General features: G+C 34.3%; 1 protein-coding gene across 2 annotated transcripts; it reads right to left on the bottom strand.

Moving 5' to 3' along the window:
• LOC136043747 (RNA-binding region-containing protein 3-like) lies at positions 1-15,151 on the bottom strand. Of its 2 annotated transcripts, XM_065728667.1 has the most exons (5): positions 14,978-15,151; positions 13,621-13,731; positions 7,146-7,912; positions 5,056-5,209; positions 1-350 (listed from the first exon to the last, which is right to left on the bottom strand). In XM_065728667.1, the coding sequence occupies exons 1-5, from the start codon at positions 15,121-15,123 to the stop codon at positions 176-178; spliced, it is 1,353 nt and encodes a 450-aa protein (XP_065584739.1). In that variant the 5' UTR covers positions 15,124-15,151; the 3' UTR covers positions 1-175. The 2 variants fall into 2 exon arrangements, with proteins under 2 accessions (XP_065584739.1, XP_065584740.1); XM_065728668.1 differs by lacking the exon at positions 13,621-13,731.
• Positions 15,152-21,867: the final 6,716 nt, after the last annotated feature.

Below are 21,867 nucleotides of genomic sequence, written 5' to 3'. Positions count from 1 at the left end.
TTAAATAAGAAACATATTTTTATTCTATAGTAAACTTGGTATAAAACAATTCGTGAAACTTACCGCACGTGAAATTTCAATCGATTTATTAGTCAAATTCGATAACAAATAACTATGTTGAGCTATTTAGATTTTTCACGGTTATTTGCTTTTAAATACACCTATTCTCCGTGGTCTATGATTCCTTCTGCTTGGCGGCAGCAGCTCTAGCAAATTGTACAACCATAGGCTTTCCATGGAGCATGTATCCATTTGTTTCTTCTAGGGCCACTGCTGCTCTTTCAATACTGGGCAATGAAATAAAAGCTTGTCCCTTCATTCTTCCTTCTTTCATATGACGGATATCAAACCTGAGAAAAGATGCACGTCGGTGAATCATTAGTCATTATATATTTCTGTAATACTATTCATCTTTCATAATTTCTTTCCTTTGGCGTGATTTTGTTCGCAATTAGCCTCGAGTAACGATGTTGATGAAGAACAACCCAACAAAAACGTATTTTGTAGTTTTGGTGCGTCACCAAAATAAACATATTTTTTTTTTCTTCAGCGCTATTGTACCTTTGCTCTGTTTTCTTTGTCTTTATTCAAATTGTAGCAAGGTAGTCTGACAATAACAGGTTTTCTACTTGTCGGGTGTTTTTTTGTTTTTTTTGCACTATGTCGGAAATTAATAACTATAGATAATTTAGGAATCATGATTTTTGCCACATTAGTTTATGTTAGAGAGAGAGGGGGGAGGGGGTACGACACTACGTACCCCTTAGTATAGGTGGCGGGGTATAGGGATCCCCCCCCCAAACAATGGTCTCAAGGACCATATCTAAAGAACTGAAAAATTATGACCTAAAAGTTTATTCTATTCCTGTTTTCAACCCCCCTTCAATCCCCACAAGTAATTTTCTGATCCGTCCTTTGTAGGAATTGGACCTGCGAGCACATATCCCACAGAGAACGGATGAAGTTGTCTCCATCCTCTTCTCCGTCCCTAGACACCATAAGAAAATTGTGGATAAAATTTAGTAGTTCAAAACTAGATTTCACAAATAATACTGTACATATTGTGGCAGTTGAGCGTCAACCTCCCTCTGAGAAAAGCACCAACTTTTCAGGACAAATAAACTACTTGTGGTATGACCTTTGTTGCCAATAAGTAATCATAATAATTTACGGGTAACCCACTAATATTATAAGTGAAAAGCATACTACAAAGAGAAATGAAAGAAAAAAAGACAAAACAACTCACAACACAAACTCTACAAATCAAAAAATGATGAGCCCGTGGTGCGGCCTGACCTTGCCAGGGGCTGACTTTTGCAGCTTAAAGTGAAGTAGCTCAAGCTTATTGGTCACTTCAGATGCGCTATAATTATGAATAAGTTTTGGTTCCGAGTGCGTGAAGGAAAATAAAGAAGGGACTTAAGATATCAAAAGTAACACGAGCGCAGGCGCCTAACATCCTGGCATTTTAGCATACTAAAACATCAACAGGAAAAAGCACAGCATGATCGCATAAATTTGAATATAACTTGCATAAAGCTTTCCAGTTAAATTTTGCCCTATTTGCTACAATTTTAGAATATCCAACTTGAATCTTTTTTCATCCACAGGCTTATTACGCACCCTCATAATGCGGGAGCTTATAAAAATACCAAGTCATTTCAAAGAACAAACAATAAGAATAGTGAAATCAGAACATTCCAGTGGGGATGACGATGCGCGGGAATTGAAACATAAATAATCACACTTTTCTATACTTAAAGTTAGACCATTTTGACTAAATGAATCACGAACAAAATCAATCCTTTTAGAGCCACCGCATCATACAGATACTTTCACATGGCTTTACTATAAGCCATAAATACGCGCCTTCCTACTAATACCTTGAAACAAAAATAACTGAAAAACTCACTTCATTAGAAAAATGGATAAAATAAAGTTTAGGCATGTACAACACTGCCAAAAGCCTTTGAAAGGTCTAGTACACAGAGATGAATCTCACTACCACATTCAGGAGAATCTTTTTTCCCCGGTGAGCATGAGCGCAGCCAATGCATCGCTTGAAGCCAAGCTGATTTTTATGATTTTTTGCAACACAAGTTAGCGAAGATATAAGAGCATATTTGAAAACTTTACTATTTGTACATGCTACATTTATAGGTCGGTATGAATTACAGGCATTATGATCCTTTCCACGTTTCAAGATTGACGTAACCAAACCGCAAAGAAAACTATCCAGAACAACTGATGACATCACACGCATCTGGAGGAGGAGCTGCAAGTGTCGCATGAGCGCAACTGAATCAGTAATTCATGTGTTTTGTTGAAATCCATTAATACCCAAAGAATTTGATTTAAATTGTTTTTTATAGCATCATTAATACACGACGACGTAACAGGATTAACATCAGCCTGGACAAGTTGCCGAGGGAGAACTTTATCTAATAGTTCCTCGAAGAACGAATGAACCTTATAATTTACATTAGTAATAATAGCAGAATAACGAGAGACCCATCTGTAAGTGGGAATAGTACACAAATGGTCACTAGAATCAAGCTTTGCACTAATAACGACTTTATTCCACTCATATTTAGATGCACGCATAGATCTTTGGGATATACATGGTATCTGAAGTTATCTTTATCTAAACATTTTTTGGGGAAAATTCCCTAAAAGGTTTAAGCATTCAGACCTAGAAGTAAATTGGCACCAAATTGGACAGAAACAATTACTATCCACCACCCCCCCCCCAAAAAAAAAAAACTAAATAAAATTAAGTGGAAAAAATAAAATTGTCTTAGATACATTTCAGTGTATTAAAATACACTATATAGCCTCCCCCCTCGCTTTAGGGACAACAGAGGATAACTTCATAATTTCAAACAGCACCCGTGTAAATGAAACCTCTTCTCAATAAACTCTTTTTTGATAATCAAAAGTATATAAGGTGGGCACGACAGCATCTTTAAATTTTATGGCCAAAGTCGAGTGCCTTCCAAAAACGAAGGTTTTTTTTTCAAACAAAACCTAAGTCCACTTCCAATATCTTTCTCTTATATTAATTTAAAAACTTCATCCACAAAAAAAAAAGGTTTTTCAAAGAAAGGTAAAGAGCTCCATTAAGCCAAGAATGAGCAAAAATAAAGTCATATAATCTTCAAAGCGTAAAACTACCACAAATCGCTATCAATAAATAAATGAAACTCAAAACGAACAGAAATTACAATAAATATTTGCGCAGAACACAATTTGCGCTTCTCAAAAAAAAAAAAAAAAAAATGACAGTGGATTGTCAGTTTTTATTGACATATACTGATACTTATTCCTTAGACTTTTGATAATTTTTTTGAAAGTAAAAAAAGTGAAAACATTTCAACGCATTCTGCCCTCAGTAAAGCGCAAATTGTGTTTCTGGTCTTGAGAAGGTATGAGATTATCAGCCCTACTCATGTTAATTTCTGCTCGTTTTGAGTTTCATTTATTTATTGATAGTGATTTGTGGTAGTTTTATGCTTGGAAGGTTATTTGACTTCATTTTTGATCATCAGTGTGGAGGGGGGGATATTCACCCTCTGATCACTCTGAATCTTAAAAACAGCACTAGCATTCCTAATAACCAATCCAATGAGCCCCCTCCTACGATCACCTTTTCTATATATACCTCGTATGCCCCCGGGGCATAGCTTACAACCCTTGCCCTGAGGGCTGTAGGGGGGTTGTAAACTTTAACTACATAATTTCCAGAACTTCCAGCTACGTTGAACAAAATAGAAACCTCAAAATTTTAATTGGATGTGTTTGGGGAAATGGTGGGGATGGAAGGGTTGTTAATTGCCCTCCAATCACTTTCGACTGTTAAGAAGGGTACTAGCTCTTTCAATTTCCGATTGAATGAGCCCTTTTCGAAGCGTCAACAATACCTTCTTCGATACGAAGTGCCCTGGTCTAAAACCAAAACCCAAAAAAAAACAAAAAAAAAACATTGTGCCCACACCACTCTTTACTACCACACCACTATGATAGAGATTAACCCCCTCCCCGAGATGAGACTTATACTTTCAAGGTTAAAAATTACACGAAGTTGAAGAACTGCATACTCCAAACTTTGTCTATAATCTAGAATCTATAGGACCTCTAGATTCTGGAGTCTGGACCTTAAAACCCCATTTATTCAACTTGGCTCATACACACAAAGTTGTATGTCCTATTCCCCACAGCAGATAAAAAGTGAAAAGGCAGCTTTTTCTTTGTATAAATGCTTTCTAACATATTGACTAGTCATTCTCTACAGTGAACTCCCTTTATATAATATTCCATCGAAGAAAACCTATTATATAGCTCCATGATCAGGCTGATGACAAAGTGCATTTACCTTTTTTTTCAGAGCATTAAGAATTCGTTTAGCTCCACTAAAAATTGTTTTTTAATAGATGTAAGGGCTTTAAGTTCTGGTAAAATGATGCCTTTACGTCCAACTAGTAAACGTCTTTTCAGTCAGCAAGGCAACAATGTTGCCTTTCTACAAGATTCGGCATAACCCTCCTCTGAAGAAATTTTAATATTACAACGACCAGAGTCGAGGCTTAAGAAAATAACCCATTATGACCTTGCTCTTGCCGAAAATCTTCATTAGAAAACTTGTAGACAAGAATATATACTAAAAAGTTGTATCCGTTCATGTAAACTGTGCTGCTAGAATGGATTGATGCTCCACTTGGCAATACGAGACCCAGGGTTCGATTTCAAAAGGCTGGTAGACAAGCTTGCACCATGTCCTTCTAAAAGAAATACGACTGAAACGTCCATTTGACGCCCTATACGCCATCGATGGCTCTGGAGGATCTTTTTTCTATCGGTTGATAAGTCTCTACTTTACGCTTCATCCTAGCTGAAGTAACGCCCAAAGAGCCAAATGAAAAACGTTTAACAGAAGTTTCAAATGTTTTATCTGTATAAATCGCCAGACTAAGGCATATAATCGTTATTGGTAACAACACAAGACCTCATTAAAAAAAAAAAAAAAGAAAAAAAAAAAAAAAAAAAAAAAAAACATACATTTGGCATTCCTCCTCTGAAGTCCAAATGACATATCTACCAAATATACGCTTCAGATGTGAATCCTCTACAGATTTTGCTAGATTCTTAACATATAAACGTGAACTCGGCTGTCCCTGTTCCCAGTTCTTGAAAACAGAAACGAGCTCAAAGTCTGCAAAGGAAAGAATAAATATTAGGCATAAAAAACAAAAAAACACTCCACTCTAGCTAGCAAGTTTTGGCAAATTGGCATTGGATTTTTTTTTTACCTTTGTTAAGCAAAACTTTCAACCAACTGAATTGTCTTTTAATTGAACTGAAGTTTACTCAAAAAAAAAACAAAAAAAACTGCCGTCCTTTTTTAGGTGGGGGTGTGGGAAGACCAAGGAGCGGTCAGCAGCTTATGTTTTTATTATTCTACTGCTTTTTGTTGTTTTTACCTTCGTAGTTTCTGCTTTTCTTCGTTGTTTTTTAAATTGGATTTCAAATAATGATTATTCATTCAATTTTGAATTCCCCGGAGGGACTTAGTCGTCGTGGGACTTACATCCCGTGCTTTTAATCTGGTATCCATAAATAAAATCTTCTAATATTAATAGTCAGGTACCTAGACCAGTGAAGACAAATCTTACTTGGTTATTAAGTTTATGTTCCTTCCAAGTAAGATATATCACGACTGATCAAACTGATCATTTTTGCAAAGGCATATTTACTTCAAAGAAGGTAGGGAACATGTTACTCAAATAGAATCCTTAGTTTTAAGATTTTGTTTCCTTATTTAAGCCTTCGACGAACAAACTGTTCCAGCTTATACTTTATGACATTATTTTTGCTCTCCTACCTAGCTATGAAAATAGACGACTAGCAAAACAACCAATCAGTTGTTTTCTATGTTCCCGTCTCTCCGCTCGATAAGGTCAGCGACTAGGGGTTTTAGCCCTTACAAATGACACTTGTATGTCATTATTGCAAGTTGACTTTTATGGAATTACTTTGTGCGTGAATTTTGATTCATTATCCATGAGTAAAAAGTGAGCTGGCAAAATTCCACGGTTCCAACATGAATGTCAAAACATATGTCAAGCAAGTGTCACTCATGAACATAAGTAATTGCTTCTAAATGGCATTCTTGATTTTTTTTTTTTTTTCATTCATAATTTTCGAGCTTTCTATACTCTACAGCAACTTTCATGTTTTATTGTTGAAGATTAAGCCAACACATCAAAGTGTTGCTATAAAATATTGCCAAAATTTCAATAATCATTCAATATTCTCAGGAGAAATCTCAGGGGCACCCCCCTTTCCCTACACGTAGATATGATTGAAAATCATACAATTTTGAAAGTGTCAGCCCTTACAACCGTTATAATCCTTATTGTTGCGACCTACTACCGCCGACAACCATTCCCAGCACGAAGCCAACCTAAGGCGTCTCTTATAATAAAGAGAATAAGAAGCATATATAAAACAAGGTAAAAAATTATAATGGCAGCAAATCTTTATCAGATACTCATCTTTTCGCTTAAATAAGTTTAATCTATGGAAATAACAAAAGGGGAGTTGAGGAAGAAACCATGCACAATTTCAATTACCACTACGAAAATAACCCTGGTGCAAATTAAGTCTATATCGTTCCCAATTACAACTGTAAACATTTATGAGTATTGGAATAATAACCCTCTCTTGTTATAACAACATTTTAACAATGAACATAACAAAAAATTAAAACGGAAATGTTTAATTACAGTGGATCCCTTGTCGGATATTTTTCTTTTCGTTTTGCAACAGTTTAATTTTTGGAAGTAAGAAAGGGAAGAGGAGACAAAACAAACAAAATAATTTGAATGTGGACAAACATCCAAATAAACTAATAATAGGTGCAGATTTTTAGGTGTAAACAATTTTCACAAAACGATTCACGAGTTTTTGTAGTAAGTAGGTTCTCTACTAAACAACAAGTACTCCAGAGGATAATATATCCCCTATTTCAAATTATTTATGCAAAGATCAACATTATCCTTAAACTCTGAAGTTTTAACGCTTAAAAATTTTGAAATGGACATATGAGATCGTGAGAATTTAGTATGAATACATAGTACTGTGCTAACCTGATGGCTTGACCCTATTACTGCTCAATTCTTTAAGAGTGACGAACTCAGTAATTTCTTCATGTTCTTCTTCTTCCTTTGATTCGTCCACCTTCTTCTTCACGGCTGGTATTTTTCCAAATCCTTCAGATTGTACTTCTTTAGCTTCTGGCAGGGAGCCAACTGTATCATGGATTTTTTCCGTAAAAGTGGTTGCACTTTCACCTGGTTTTTCCGGCAAACTAATAGCTTTAATTTCGAAAGCTCGTTTTTTTAATGATACTGGGTCAAAAACGTCTGTCACATCCGGTTCCTTCTTCCTTCTTTTCATCGCGACAACAGGGGCGACAGCTTTCAATGCCTTTTTAGGTTTATGCGGAGAATGAGTTTCAGGTACAAGGTTTTCAAGGACTATTTTCCTTTTTGATAAGTCATCTTCTTCACTAGATAGCTCACTTTCATCTTCTGGTGTTGCAGGAACTGCATCAGGTAAATTAATTAAGGAAATATAAGAGTCAAACCTTTTCAAAACACTTTGTGCGTTCTCACACTTACTGAAAGGTGGAGGTAAAGACATCTTATTCATAAGATGTAATACTTGGTTATACAACTTTGGATATTTTGTTAGGGCATCAATTATATTTAAAAGGATATCTGGATTGGGTGGGGGGTAAAGATAAAGTAATTTGGGATTAAAAGGATACTGTATGCCAAACTTGGAGCAAATTGCTACTTCATCCAGATGAGCACGAACTTGATCGATATTACCAACATCTGATTCTTTGGAGCTAGAACAAAAAAATAAATTAAATTATTTCATAAGCCACTGAGCGTTGAATAATAAAAACATTCACAACCGCAAGAAATTGCAACAGCTAAAGATGGAATAAGACTCATCACAAACACAACTAACTGCACAAGAATGAACTATTCAGAAGGCAAATTGATTAGGTCTCCATAGAACAAACAACAGAGGACATTGAAAATGGAGATAGGCAGCTGTTTTTGGTAAAAGAGTGCCAACCGTTTGTAAGAATCAAAATATAAAAGTTTTAATGGTTGTCAGTGTGTTGAAGGTGAAAAATCTTTTAAAAATCTATAATGAAAATAGTTGCACACAGATCCAACCTGGCTAGTCCTGTGATTTTTTTTCAGGAGGGCGGAGATGGCAGTACGTTCCCTCCAAAAAATGTTATTAGGTCAAAATTTTCCGTCTGGGCCATTGGACCTAAATCAGAAGGAGTTCATCCCACATCCCCTACTCCTGCAGTTGAGTATAGGTATACCCATGAGCATACAAATTTAAGTTACTATATGAACAGGTCAAGTCTGTGATCGAAATCAATTCAAAAGAAATGACGAATAACCAAAAAAGAAGAAGAATTTTAAGATACAATAAAATGAGTAAAGAAGAACAATCATGTAAATAATTAAACTCAAATAAACCTTTTATATTTCAGGTAACATATTGACTTGTTCCTCAATGAGACTTAAAAAATTAAATAAAACAAAAATAACGAAAAAGATCAAAACAACAGAAGTGTTGCATAAGTAACAAACGTGATTTTCGGGTGCGTACTCAAGCCAAGAACTCTAATATTTGAAATAAATTGAGTATAGATATCAAGGAAATAGAGAGCCTTGGCCAGTTTAAGTCTGATTTACGTGTGGGGTAGCTCGGTAGGTATACTTTTGAAACAGATTAACTAAAATAATTTTTGCATAGGTAATTCATTTGTAATATTTATGTATTTCTTTGTTTGTTCTTTTTTTTTTGGTCTTGGGTAGTGCATTGCTTATGTCTTTTTTTTCTTTTTTCATGGTCTCATTCTCCATATTTTCTTATTTCCATATTGTCTCTTTATTTTCTTTGAATTTAGCACAGCCTCGCAAGCTTCGCTTATGTTGTGCTATTGATTAAGAAATGTTTATTTCTAATAAAATTGTTCTACTATATAAAAACAAAACAAAAAAAAACAAAAAAAACGCGACAATAAAAAAGGAGAACGAAAAAAAAAAAAAAACAGACATACAAAGAGTCTGGTAAAAATCTCTATAATACAAAAAGAAAACCTCGTTATAAAGATATTATATAGCACAAATAACTTTCATTTTTAAAGATGGTTTTTGGTTTGAAAAGAAGTCCCTAGCGTTTTCTCACAATGTAAAAGCGTCCAGTATTCATTTGAGAGTTCAATAATACTACACACCAAACTTTGTCAAAATAATTTTTTTTCAAAAAATCATTTTTTCCCATGTGTAATTAAACATGGATTTCAGGTGCTAAGCACTTTAACGAAGGTATGTATCAGTCCTGCTTACAATGCACTTTATTATTATAGTTTCTCCGATGAATCAAAACATTTCCCACTGTAAGCTCTGATGGGACTTTGAAATTACCTAGTTTTAGTTAACAAAGTAAATCAGAAGACACTATGTATTTCTTGGTAAACAAAATTTCTATGTTACCGACTTCTTCTTCATTGTAGTTTTAAACTGAATCAAACAAAGACTAGACATTTCTATTATTAAATAATGTCAATTGACTCCTCTTCTGCCGTCTGTGAATTTGTTTATTCAAAGTTTGCTCACAAATGTTCGACCATTAAATTATAAAATCAAGCTTGACACACACCCCTTCTCGACATAATTCTTTCGGCCGAAAAATATAATTTTTGCAGTTTATTTTGTTACTAGTTTTTAGTATTTCTAAGTAAGTTTTCGAATGTCTAGTTTTCTAAGTAAGCTACGGCTATTTTGTGACAAAGTAAAGTCAATTGAGACCTCTTTTTCAACCTTCTTAAACAACAGTTCCCAATTTTAAACAAGCTTTCAAGAGGCGACAGTTTTTAGCCATAAGCATTTGAATGAAAATAATCTACCGCACCCACTTAAGCTAATGTTTATGTTACTATAATTGTAGTCTTTTTACAAATTGTCTTATTGATACTGGAATTCTCTGTGGCTATTATTCAATCTTATGTTTTTATTACTCTAATAACTCTCTACGCAAGAGAATAATGAATCAATTAAATCACCACTAAGTCTTAATCTGATAGCAGTTTAGTCATTTTTAAGTGAGGAATATTTTCCTTTTCCAAATAATAAGCTTGGTGATATATTGAATCCTTGAAATTCGTAAAATAGAAAAAAACTGGAATTTCTTTGACACAAAGTAGGGTAGTCAAAACGAAGGTATGAAGCTCATGTAGTAGTCAATTGAGGAGCTTGCCTAGTTCAAACACATTTTCTACTCAAAATAAGGACTTCTTTGAGACTAATTAGATAAAAACCAGTTTTCGTTTCAAATAGAAATAAAGAACAATTGTAAAACTTGATAAGAAATAAAATTATCCTATATCAGGAGTGCTAATGCCCCCTCATCCCCTCCCCCCGCTCCCACCATTACACTGAAGTTCAAACTTGTATCAAAACCCTCATCAAAAACTAACATTTCCGTCAATATAACTGGTTTCCCAATAAGAAGGGAGTTGATATACCCACAGTACCCATATTGCACACTTAATCCAAAAATAAAGACAGTTCAAGGGATTTCATGGGCCCCACATTTTAATAGCTTCACTTAGTCTTTTGTGCTTCCCTGCATAGAAGATTGAATTCTTTTGACAATGCATAAGAGCAATAGTTTTAAGGCATTCGACACCAATTTGGGAAGAATCTCTACAACCTTTTTGAAGATGGTTAAGCTATCTGTGCCTATATTCTCTTCTTCGTCTTTTTTTAACACATAGCGTTTTCAAATTGAATAAAGTATTATGTTGTATTTATCCGAAGCAATACTCATAAAAACTTAAAACAAACGGGTCAAAGTATTTTTTTAGGGTTTATCCCCCCCCCAAGAGAGATGTAAAGACCCCCACACTACTTCTGCTATTATGCAGTATCTATTCAACCATTAGTTTTACTGGACATACAGTCTACAAAAAAAGTGAACTTTTTATGGACTATCTAGCTATTTAGGAACGCGCCACCCATTCATTGTCAGAAACTGGGAGGCTATTAAATAACCTTTCGATGGTGAGTTAATTGTCTCCAAGTTTTTGATCAATAGCACTTTGACCATATTTAGGCCTAAATTGGCAGGAAATGGAATAAACTGATAATAAGCTGTAGCTTGATCACATCCGTTGCCTATAAAGACCACCAGGGCTTTAAATTTGCTTTCAAATTAGCTCTCTCTCAATATTCTACAATATGTGGCTCGACAAAATTACCCCTGAAAAAAAAGAGGAAAAACAAAATATATGACCGTTTTTTTTAGAAAAACACAAATTTTTGCATTTTTATAAGTCACAGCTGGATGTTTTCTGTTCTAGAGTTCCGAAGAAATTGAGAATTTCAAGTTAAAATTTTGTTCAAGATAACGGCTTTTTTGGGGGACGCGTTCCTTCCTTTTTTATTTATGCAAACAGTCTTTGGGTAATAGCTTTTTATGTGAAAATAATTAATTTGGCTTTTTAATAATCAGCATAAAAACACATTCTGAAAATAAATCCGGCAAGTTACACATTCCACGATAACAGACTGTAGACACTGAAACTTTAGAAGCTGTCTAAAAGGCCCCGCCATCTTACAATACGCTTTGAAAAAAAATGGCCTAAAGTCGGATGCTAATCCTAGATTTAGCGGATTTTCAGCAAACACAAACCAGTCGGCCGAAAACACGCAGAAAAATCCTCACTTCGTCACGCCAATTCCTTATTCCTCCGCCCCAATAAGCATTGTAACGGTATCTATCGTTCTTTTTTACGTACTTAATAAAACAAACTTTTTATTATGTGTTATATTTTCTTGTCTTGTGACGCTATCATAACAATAAAAGTATTTATTATTATTATAAATATGTAGTAAATAAAAGCCATGATAAAAACGATATGAAAAATCAATTATCAAGAAATCAACGCTTGTAACCAAAAAAAGGGGTAATCCCTCAAACTCACTCAGGGTGATATAAGCTTTGGAATACCAATTTGACGAAAAAACTACCAAAATACTGAATATTTTTTTCTTTTAATAGTTCAAAAACGAGAGGTTAATCTTTTCAGAATTGTTTTTTCCTGTTTTGCAACTTTAATGTGAATTTTTTGCGTCCAAGCCGGTGCTGGAAGAATTAAAGCCAACAAGAACTTTCCCATTTAGCATGATTGAATAGATTAAAGTGCCGAGTGGCAGCTGCACTAATTCAAATCATACTAATAAGAGTTGTTTTTTTTTTACAGAAAATTATTTTTACAGGTCATTCACGTTGACTTGTGTGCAATATAGTGCTCATGTTCCATATATGCTGCTAACTAAGATCCTCTATATAATCCATTTGATTATCCTGTTCCCTAGTTAAGTATCAATAGATATTAATTAAACATTAGCATAAAAAAGAAATATAAATATTAATTATAGTTCACAGTAAAAGTGTTTGGATTTCTCCTCTTCAACTATTAATCTGTGATGTTAATCAAAATTTGAAAACGCTTATTCAAAAATAAAAATAAAAGAAAGAATCCTAGCAAAGTCATCATGGGACGCGAACAGACTAATAGTCAACCCAATACTTCACAAACTTTGGTGGAAACGCCACCTATGTTGGTACGGACACAACAGCTGGCAAGCTTCAAACATAAAATTTAGATAGCGTTGATGAATATTTGTTTGTAATTTGTGGTAGTAAATATTTGGACAGATAGAAAATTGTCATGAAGCCAAAGGAAGACCAAAGTGGACTCCATTAGACTTGACACACTAAGAAGAAGACGAACAAAATATTGTCTTTATTTAAATATTCTCTTTATTTATGTATTATCTCATCCTTTACACTGGCCTTGGACCTGCTTCTTGACTAGAATTTGACTTTTTATTTTATTTTTGTTCAAATTTGGAGTTTTTCCTCTTCTACCTTTAGTCTTCATTCAAAACTTAAAATAAGTAAATTTTAAAACACGGAAAAAAAAGGAGCAACAATAGGATAAGCTAAAAACCAGGGGAGAACAATTTAAATCCAAAATGAACTGACCAAACTCTTAATAAATACTATTCTAATTACTAATTATTAACTTTACTAATTATAACTCTATTACTAATTTTACTAATAACTTTATTACTAATTATAAACTTTAGGTTCCTGCCATAAATAAGATGGGTTTAAATGTGTAACATGTGTGAAGGCAAGCTAGAAAGTAATTCTCTCTGACAGGAAAAGAGGTAAGAATATGTCCTTATCTAGCTACCACCAAACCTTTTCTAGTCCTCTAGTAAACAAGCTGGAGATACCAATACGTCTTTGCTTCTTCGTCCTAAAGACATGTCATGATATCCCCTGTGTCAATGATTTTTGAGCTATTATGTGATTACGAAAATCTTATTGTTTTAACAAAATTGTGTCCCTCCTCCCCAGCGAAAATTAAATCTAGTGTACAAGTCTGGAAAGCAGCAACTTCCGTTTTATGAATGTGAACCTCACGGAAGAATCAAAGCCAGTTACCTAACAGTTGGGCTCAAACCTTCAGCATAAGTTACAACTAATCTTTTTGTATGGATACGAAGCTGATGCAGGCTATGCAAACCAAAGTCAGCATCATTTTGATTATTGAACCTAAAATAGAACAGATATATGTAATAGAATTTGGTCATGCCAAAAAACTACTAGCTGACTTACTATGGATTGTGTTAGTCAAACAAAAAACAGAGGATTGATAAACACCACTATGCATTGTTTTTCGCCTAGTTTTGCACGTTGTATAACAGATTCAAGGTAAATGATCCTCTTTAAACATACATGCATCGCTCCAAGCCCTCGGGTTTGGGGGGGGGGGTGAGAATCAGACGATGTTTTACTTGAAGTTTAAACCCTTAAAAGTGCATAATTAAGTCACAGCCTTTTCTGTAGATGTCTTTCTAAACCATTTAGCTCATCATACACTAGAGGTAACTACAGAGATGATAAGTTGCAAGTATTTGAGAGACTTTGACATTTTCTGGTGCTTGGAGACTGTTGTTTTGCAGCACAAAATATCACTTTTTTTAGCACAATTTTTTCTTTCACTTAACAAGGGCAATAGAACTTAAGACGGTAATTAATAAGGGCGATAGATTCAAAGGATAGATTTACTGATATTACATAATAACTAGTTCAGTACAATCTAACCTGAAAAAACAATTGAGGTTATCATTCTTGGGAAAAATAGTACGAAATTTCGTACTATCAAACTTGGGACTTGAAACCTCAGCTCTAGTGTTCTCTGATGTTTCGAATTTGATCATTAAATACCCAGCAAGACTGTGGCTTTATAGTTAATGAGTATTACATACTTGGAATAAATATGAAAATCTGAGCCCTTCATACATATGTTGTTATCAAAACTCCACTCTTTAGAGCCTCAGTTATATTGACAAAAGTTGCTCCTTGCTTAGCATTTGTCAAAATGAAGAGCTTGACAATGGTAACCTTGAGACATTTCAATGAAATCATATTCAGCAAAACAAAAGGCAGGAAAACATTATTTCAGTCAACAAATAGCCAATGACAAAAATTGTCAGAATGGCATCACAATGGCAACGCATGAGGGATTTAATACACAATGGCAATGCATGAGGGATATACCTTGTAAGAAATGGGAGGATGACCATTTTTAAGTATATTTGAAAACTAGGCATGTACACAGTGGGGGGGGGGTAATCTGGATCCTTATTGGTATTATTTGAAATTGTTCCCCCACATTAAATGAGAAAAATAATGACCTAAAGGTGAAAATGTTTTTGTTTTCAACCCTCCACACAGAAAATTATTCAATCAGTTAGGGGTAGAGTTCTTTATACATATTAATTAAATGCAAACTTACTCAGCATAGCAGGCATAACCTTTTGGGTTAAGTCCATTTGTTGTTTTCTCTTGATGCACTCTAGTAGCCCCAGTCTTCAAAATAACATCAAATATTTCATCAAAACTGACTGTGACAGGTATATTTGAAACTCTAATAAATGTCATATTGCATGGAATCCATCAGATGTAACATCTGAAAAGTGACAAATATGAAAAAGAAAACTGATACAAATTTAACGGAAAAATTCATTCAAGAAACACTTGTCTTTCTTGCACCAATTAAATCTCAGCAAAAGACAAATATACGGTTTCCCTTTAAATTGGAATGGTTTTGGTGTTACACAAGGCAACAGTATAAATATCCAGTGATAGTATTCAGCTGATTCTCATATATTCATACACACATTTTTTTAACGTCATTATTCAAAACATCAAACTGAGACCAAAGGAAAAAAAATTATGAAGCAGTGAACTGAGATAATGAAAATGAATATTTTGAGAGTATTGGAAATGCTCATTCTCAGTGAAGATTAGAGCATAAAGCAAATGCAAGCATAAATAAAAGAAAGCTTACAATAATTTGATTAGAAAAACAAAACAACTTCTGGGTGGTGAGAAATAGAGTTAAAATCCAGTTTCAAAGACCTTAAAGGGTGATTGTTCCCTGTAAAGAAAAAACGCAATTATGTGACACGTCAAAAGCTATAAATTGCACCAAAATGACGAGACACTTGTATCATTTGATTCAGCAGTTTTAAGAACAAAAGCTCTCCTTTCCGTTTTTTAACCAAAAAATCACATAAAATTGTGTAAACAATACGTTTTGAGGTTTAAAAACTTTTAAGGTCTCAATTTTACGCTATAACCTACACAACAATATTGCATAGCATAAGTAAATAGAAGGAGATTCAAGGATTTTGGACAGAAAGAAGCAATTATAATTTATTCATATTACACATAATATCAGCAATGACACTTCAAAAATTCATCTTTGATAGCCTAGAGACATTTAGTTCATATGAGTAAACTGATCATGTTAGAAAATTTAGGTATTGAAACTGAAATTTCTACAAATGTAATTTTTAGCAAAATACAGAAATGGCATTACAATCCTAGAATTTACAACTATTTACCATATTCAGCCAACAAAATGCAGAATTCTTTTTTTTTAATCATTTCAAACTAAAAATAAAAATCAGAAATAAAAAATATGGGGGAAACCTCCTCTCGCCCCCAACAATTGGTGCTACTCTTCAAATCCAGTGAAAGAATCAGTGTTTTATGTCTTTTAGCTTCTACATGGGCGTACATAGCTTCTTGTCTAGGGGGGGGGGGGGGCGGCCGATTCTTTGATAAAGGGTGGGGGAGCTGATCTTAACGAAAAGTTCAGCCAAGAACTTACCCTGAACAATTTCATATTACACATTCAATAAAGCTATTTTTTGTTCTTAAGGTACCCCAAAGGTTTAATACAAAGAAACCCTCCTAAAAGACTGAGAACTGTTTTATGAAAAAAATAAAGGTATAGCACAAATCCTATAGTAGAAGACCTAAACATGTATTTATTTTAATGCCTTAAAAGTTTCAACAAAATTGTACATGAAAAGATTGTTTTACTAAAATGATCGATCAAAACATTTCCCTCTTCAAAGATGCCCACATTATGGGAGTCAGGGTGGCTTCAACCCCATAAAAGACTCAAAATAATACAAAGATTTCAAATTTATACAATTAAAAATACCTTGTTTATCCCTTCCATTTTTTTTTAGTAGAGAAACTATACAAAAGAATTGGACTACAAAATCAAGACTAAAATTTAACTAGATTTTCGAATTCTGCTTAAAATTTAAATTAGCACTTATTAAAAAAAAAAAAAAAAAAAATTAAATAATGACATAAAAACATAAAAAGTGATAGAAATAAGCAATATAGTAAATCAAACTTAAATTAAATAGAAATCACAACAAATGAATAAATAAAAAATAAGTTAAGTTTAACTAGAAGCAAACAGAAACTAACACATATAATAGTCCCCCTACCTCTAAAATATAGAATCTAGCTTGCGCTTTACCGAACATGAAATACATTTTACCAATTGGAAATGCTAGGAAAAGCGGTAAATGTTTTGCTACTTTATCCACAGGGATGATTCTACAGCCTAAAGTAAGGCCCATGAAGGCATTCAATATAGTCAAGAACTAGGCTATTCTTTGCTTTCATATAGAATGATTGATGAAATGGTACCATGTAGATGAAAGGTACCTATCTTAAGTTTCAAAAAACGAAAATTTTGGCTTAGAGTCTATACATCTTGGACTATCCGCCTTGGCAAGACAGTTCCAAGGATTTGAGCTAGATTCTAAACAAAATTTGAATTTTGTCTAAAGTTACAATCTATTTTTCTTAAATCTTCCGAACTATATAAGTAGAAAAGAAGCAGATTTAAACATTGAAAGCATCTTCTCAAACTCTTATTGGGGCTATATGTCAGCTCTTGAAAGTTTTATTTAACAGTACAAATGTTTTTCAAGTTCATGAAAAGTCAGTATGCTGTAGTGGAGAAAATACGTAGCAATCAAAAATTTTGAGATAGCCATTTTGTTCAGCATAGCAAAAATATCCAATAACTATGCTGTTGGGGATGACATGACCCCATAGCCCTGTGTAAAGGACTTTAAGTTATGAAATTGTTCATGTTTTCATATAGTATTTGTTATTGGGGAGTATAGAGACATTTTGGAGGAACTACTACAACTACTAGTAAGAATCCTAGCAATACTATTACTGTGACTGCTGCTACAATTGAGCTAAGGGTATAATGGTAAGAATTTCAAAGAATATTGAGGAGGAAGTTCAAGCGAATCAAAACACACTCTTTCCAGGTTTTATCCTCTGCTAAATAAGAACAATAATAAGAACCATGATAAACCTAAATAAGAACCATGACAGTGGCCTAGGATGGTTCCAAAACATGGGTGCTTCCGAATAGGGAGGAGGATTTGTTAGATTTTTTCCAAAGGAATTGTCTGTAGATAGTCTTGAGTACTTGTATGAATATGAATTAATACAAATGAAATATTCATATGATTTATATGAATGAAGTATTCAGATTGCTAAGAAACAAACTTACCTCTAGAATTGGAATTTTGTCCTGAATCTAAATAGGAAATTTGTTTCTGTCACAAATTCAATTTTAATTTAACCTAACCCAAATATAGTCTAAAGTATTTATTATATCTTTCCTATGCATTTATTGACTTTTAATTTTATCATAATGATTCAATTTAAGGGTAAACCTGTTGTAACAAGATTGACACTACCATAAGCACATAATCTATATTATCTTAAATAGCCTAAGAGAAAAAGGTATTATCCCTGAGCATCCATAAATGCTTAAAATTGAATTTGTGATGGAAACATATGACATATTTGGATTCAAGATGAAATCTTGATTCTAGAAGTAAGTTGGTTTCTTATCTGTTCCTTATGTGTTATATTAACCACACTGAAGTTGTTAATCTGAATAAGACTAGGTTCTCTGTCACTGTTTAGAGATAATTAACTTAGTCTCAGTCAGATAACCTACTATATAGGTATATTTTTCTTGGCCTGCTTTCCCTAATTGTCTGTTGTAGTTTTCATAATTTTGTTATTAAATTACCTTAAATCGCATTTGCCAGCAAGATAAGGTGGTAGATCCTCCTGCAGTTCTCACTGGTGGTGAGTGATGTAATTATGTTGGCTTAGCTTCCCAGTCCAGCCCTCTCCCAGTCCCTGTTGACTCCAGCCTTGAAGGAGTGGGGAGTCCCAGCTTGGATGGTAGACTCAGATAGGCTATTCCAGAGGGGGACCACCCAAATGGAAAAGAAGCCACGTCGTTCCCTTCTCCGACATCCAGGCAGGTGAAGCTTAAGACTGTGACCTCTTGAATTGTTAGCCAGGGAGGGGGTGAAGATCTGGTTCAGGTGACCAGATTTGAAAATTTTGTGTGCCATGATCACATCTCCTTTATATCTTTGATAGGAGAGGGTTAGAAGTCTCAGAGATCCTAGGCAATCCTGGTAAGGGACATTATTTAAGCCATGGACCAGTTTGGTTGCTCTCCTTTGGACACTTTCAAGGGCTCTTGTGTCCATTTTATTTTGGGGAAAGGCCAAAGTCAAGCCAAACTCAAGGTGGGGACAGACAAGGGATTTATAAAGTTTTGTAACCACACATGATTTTCTGGTTACAAAAGAGCACTTAATGAGTCCAAGAGCTTGATTAGATTTTGCAAACTCAGCCTGAGTGTGACTGTGGAATTTTAAATCTTTGTCCACAATGATGCCTAAGTCTCTCTCCTCGGCAACTGCTTCCATCTGATCACACCCTATATGGTAGGGATGGTAGGGGTTATTGTGCCCTAAGTGCAGTACCTTGCATTTTGTTGCATTGAATTGTAGGGTCCAAGTTGATGACCAGGAGGATAGCCTGTTGAGGTCCAGCTGAATGCAGGCTCTTTCTTCTTCAGTTTCAGGAGGCCCAATGAGCTTACAGTCGTCAGCATATAATGTTAGAAGGTTGAATAGATAAGTTGTACAGTCGTTAATATATATGCTGAACAATGTTGACCCAAGGATGGTTCCCTGTGGGATGCTGCTTATAACCGGGGAAGTGGAGGAGAAAACTGGATCGCCATTATCAGTGTTGATCATGACACATTGAGATCTACCAGTTAGGAATGCTCCAATCCAATCAATCACATCCTCATGCACCTGGTAAGCTTTAAGCTTCAGCAACAGGTATGAGTGTTCAACTTTGTCAAAGGCTTTAGCTTGGTTGAGTAAGATAATGTCAACCAGTTTACCCATATCCAAAATTTTAGTTGCATGATCATATGACTGAATAAAGTTGGTGTCAATTGACCTGCCCCTGCAAAATCCATGTTGTCTATCGCTAATAAGTGTATTTTCTTCTGAATAATTTATTAGAGCATGGTTAATGATAAAGCATTATATTTTCATCATTAATCTAACTTCACTTCTATGGTGTGATTTTTATAACACTAAGTATATCTTGGCTATCTGAATACTCTGTTAATATGATTGCATTGAGAATCATAGCATAGCATATTCCTATAAAGCATAGGAAATGAACTTTACCTCTACCTCTATAGCCTATAGCCAATACCAATTCTGGGTAGACTACATAATTTTACATTAGGGGTTTGTTTCTAAACTATTATAGATTTGTGATTTCAAATATCTAATCAACAAAAACAGAAATGATTGCAATTCTATATGTATAAATACATACATATTTGGGCTGGAATAACTCCATAATAGTGAGTTTGCAGTAGTGTTGCAAGAGAGAAAAGATGTTCAAAAAGTCCAAATGTATCTATTAACAATAGCTTTATGACCCTAAACAATTGTTCCAGTAATACCAACATTGACTGCCTAGGCTACCCTGAATTGGAATATACATTGAATAGGAATATACCCCAAATGGGTAAATATAGGGGTGGGGGTAAAGTTCACCTCCAATGAAAATGAATGGCAAATTTGGATTCAGGATGCAATTGTGACTACAGAGGTAAGTTTATTTCTTAGCAATGCTACCTGAATAGTCTGTTAATATAAACATTACTTGTGATTTCTTAAAGGGTCAATGTTCCTATTACCTGAACAGGTAAAATTCTAATTAATTGACTTCTAGCTATCTCAGAAAGGGTTTAGGTAAGGAAAATGAAACTTTCAGGGATGAATCTACAGACTAAAGTATGTCCTGGGAAGGTATTTTGAAGCAAACTACCTCCACTCCTTCTCCCTCTAGAGGGTCCTGACCTTTGATGACCTTTAAAAATATGAGTGTTATAAAAGTGAAACCTTGCAAAATAGATCTTCTGCTTAACTGAAGTACAACAAAATTGTTTTCAGCTTCATAACTTTGCTCAATTCCATTTTATAAGGTTTTAAAGATATGCAAATACATTTTCTAAATTTTGAAAAAAAAAAAAACATGATATGGCTCAAAATTCTACTCAATAAGAGGAATTCTATTTTCAGAGCTAAAGGCAGAGAAAAGGCAACTAGTAATTGGAAATTAAGGTAAAATGTTGTTTTGTCAAAATTTCAATAGGTATAGACCTATCATGTAGGCAAATTTCAGGGCCCTCTAGAGGGAGAAGGAGTGGAGGTGGGTACTTTAAAAATATCTTCCTGGAACATACTTTAGCCTGTAGACCCATCCCTGAAAGTTTTATTTTCCTAACCTAAACCCTTTCCGAGATAGCAAGAAGTCAATTAACTAGAATTTTACCCCTGAACAATTGTTTTGGGTCATGAAACTATTGTTAATAGATGTATTTTGACTTTTTGAACATCTTTTCTCTCTTGCAAAATTACCACAAACTCACTGTTATGGAGTTATTATATATTTGCACATTAGGGGGTGGGGGTAAAGCATAGCATATATTAAGTACAACAATGGTTATTTTACATATTTAATATATGCTATGCTTCACCCCTACCCCCCTGATGTGCAAATATATAGCCTAGCCCAAATTTGTTTCTAAACTATTAAAGATTCACAATTTCAAATATCTGATCAATGAAAACAGAAATGATTACAATTCTATCTGTGTAAATACAGGATATTGGGGCAGGAATGACTCCATAATGGTGAGTTTGCAGTAGTTTTGCAAGAGAGAAAAGATGTTCCAAAAGTCAAAATGCATCTAGGCTATTAACAATAGTTTCATGACCCTAAACAATTGTTCAGGTAATAGGAACATTGACCTCTTAAAGCAGGCTACACTATTCATTCAATTGAACTGTAAGGTTGCACAGATATTTTCAAGTAGGCTAGGAGCAGAATATAAACAACTAACCTGTAAATTGACTTAAGCTTAGGCTATCTTAATTTCTG

This window comes from Artemia franciscana, unplaced genomic scaffold (genome assembly GCF_032884065.1).
Source record: "Artemia franciscana unplaced genomic scaffold, ASM3288406v1 Scaffold_923, whole genome shotgun sequence".
NCBI classification, from domain to species: Eukaryota; Metazoa; Arthropoda; class Branchiopoda; order Anostraca; family Artemiidae; genus Artemia; species Artemia franciscana.
The sequence above is the reverse complement of the archived record's forward strand: the minus strand, read 5'-3'. Positions and strand labels throughout refer to the sequence as shown.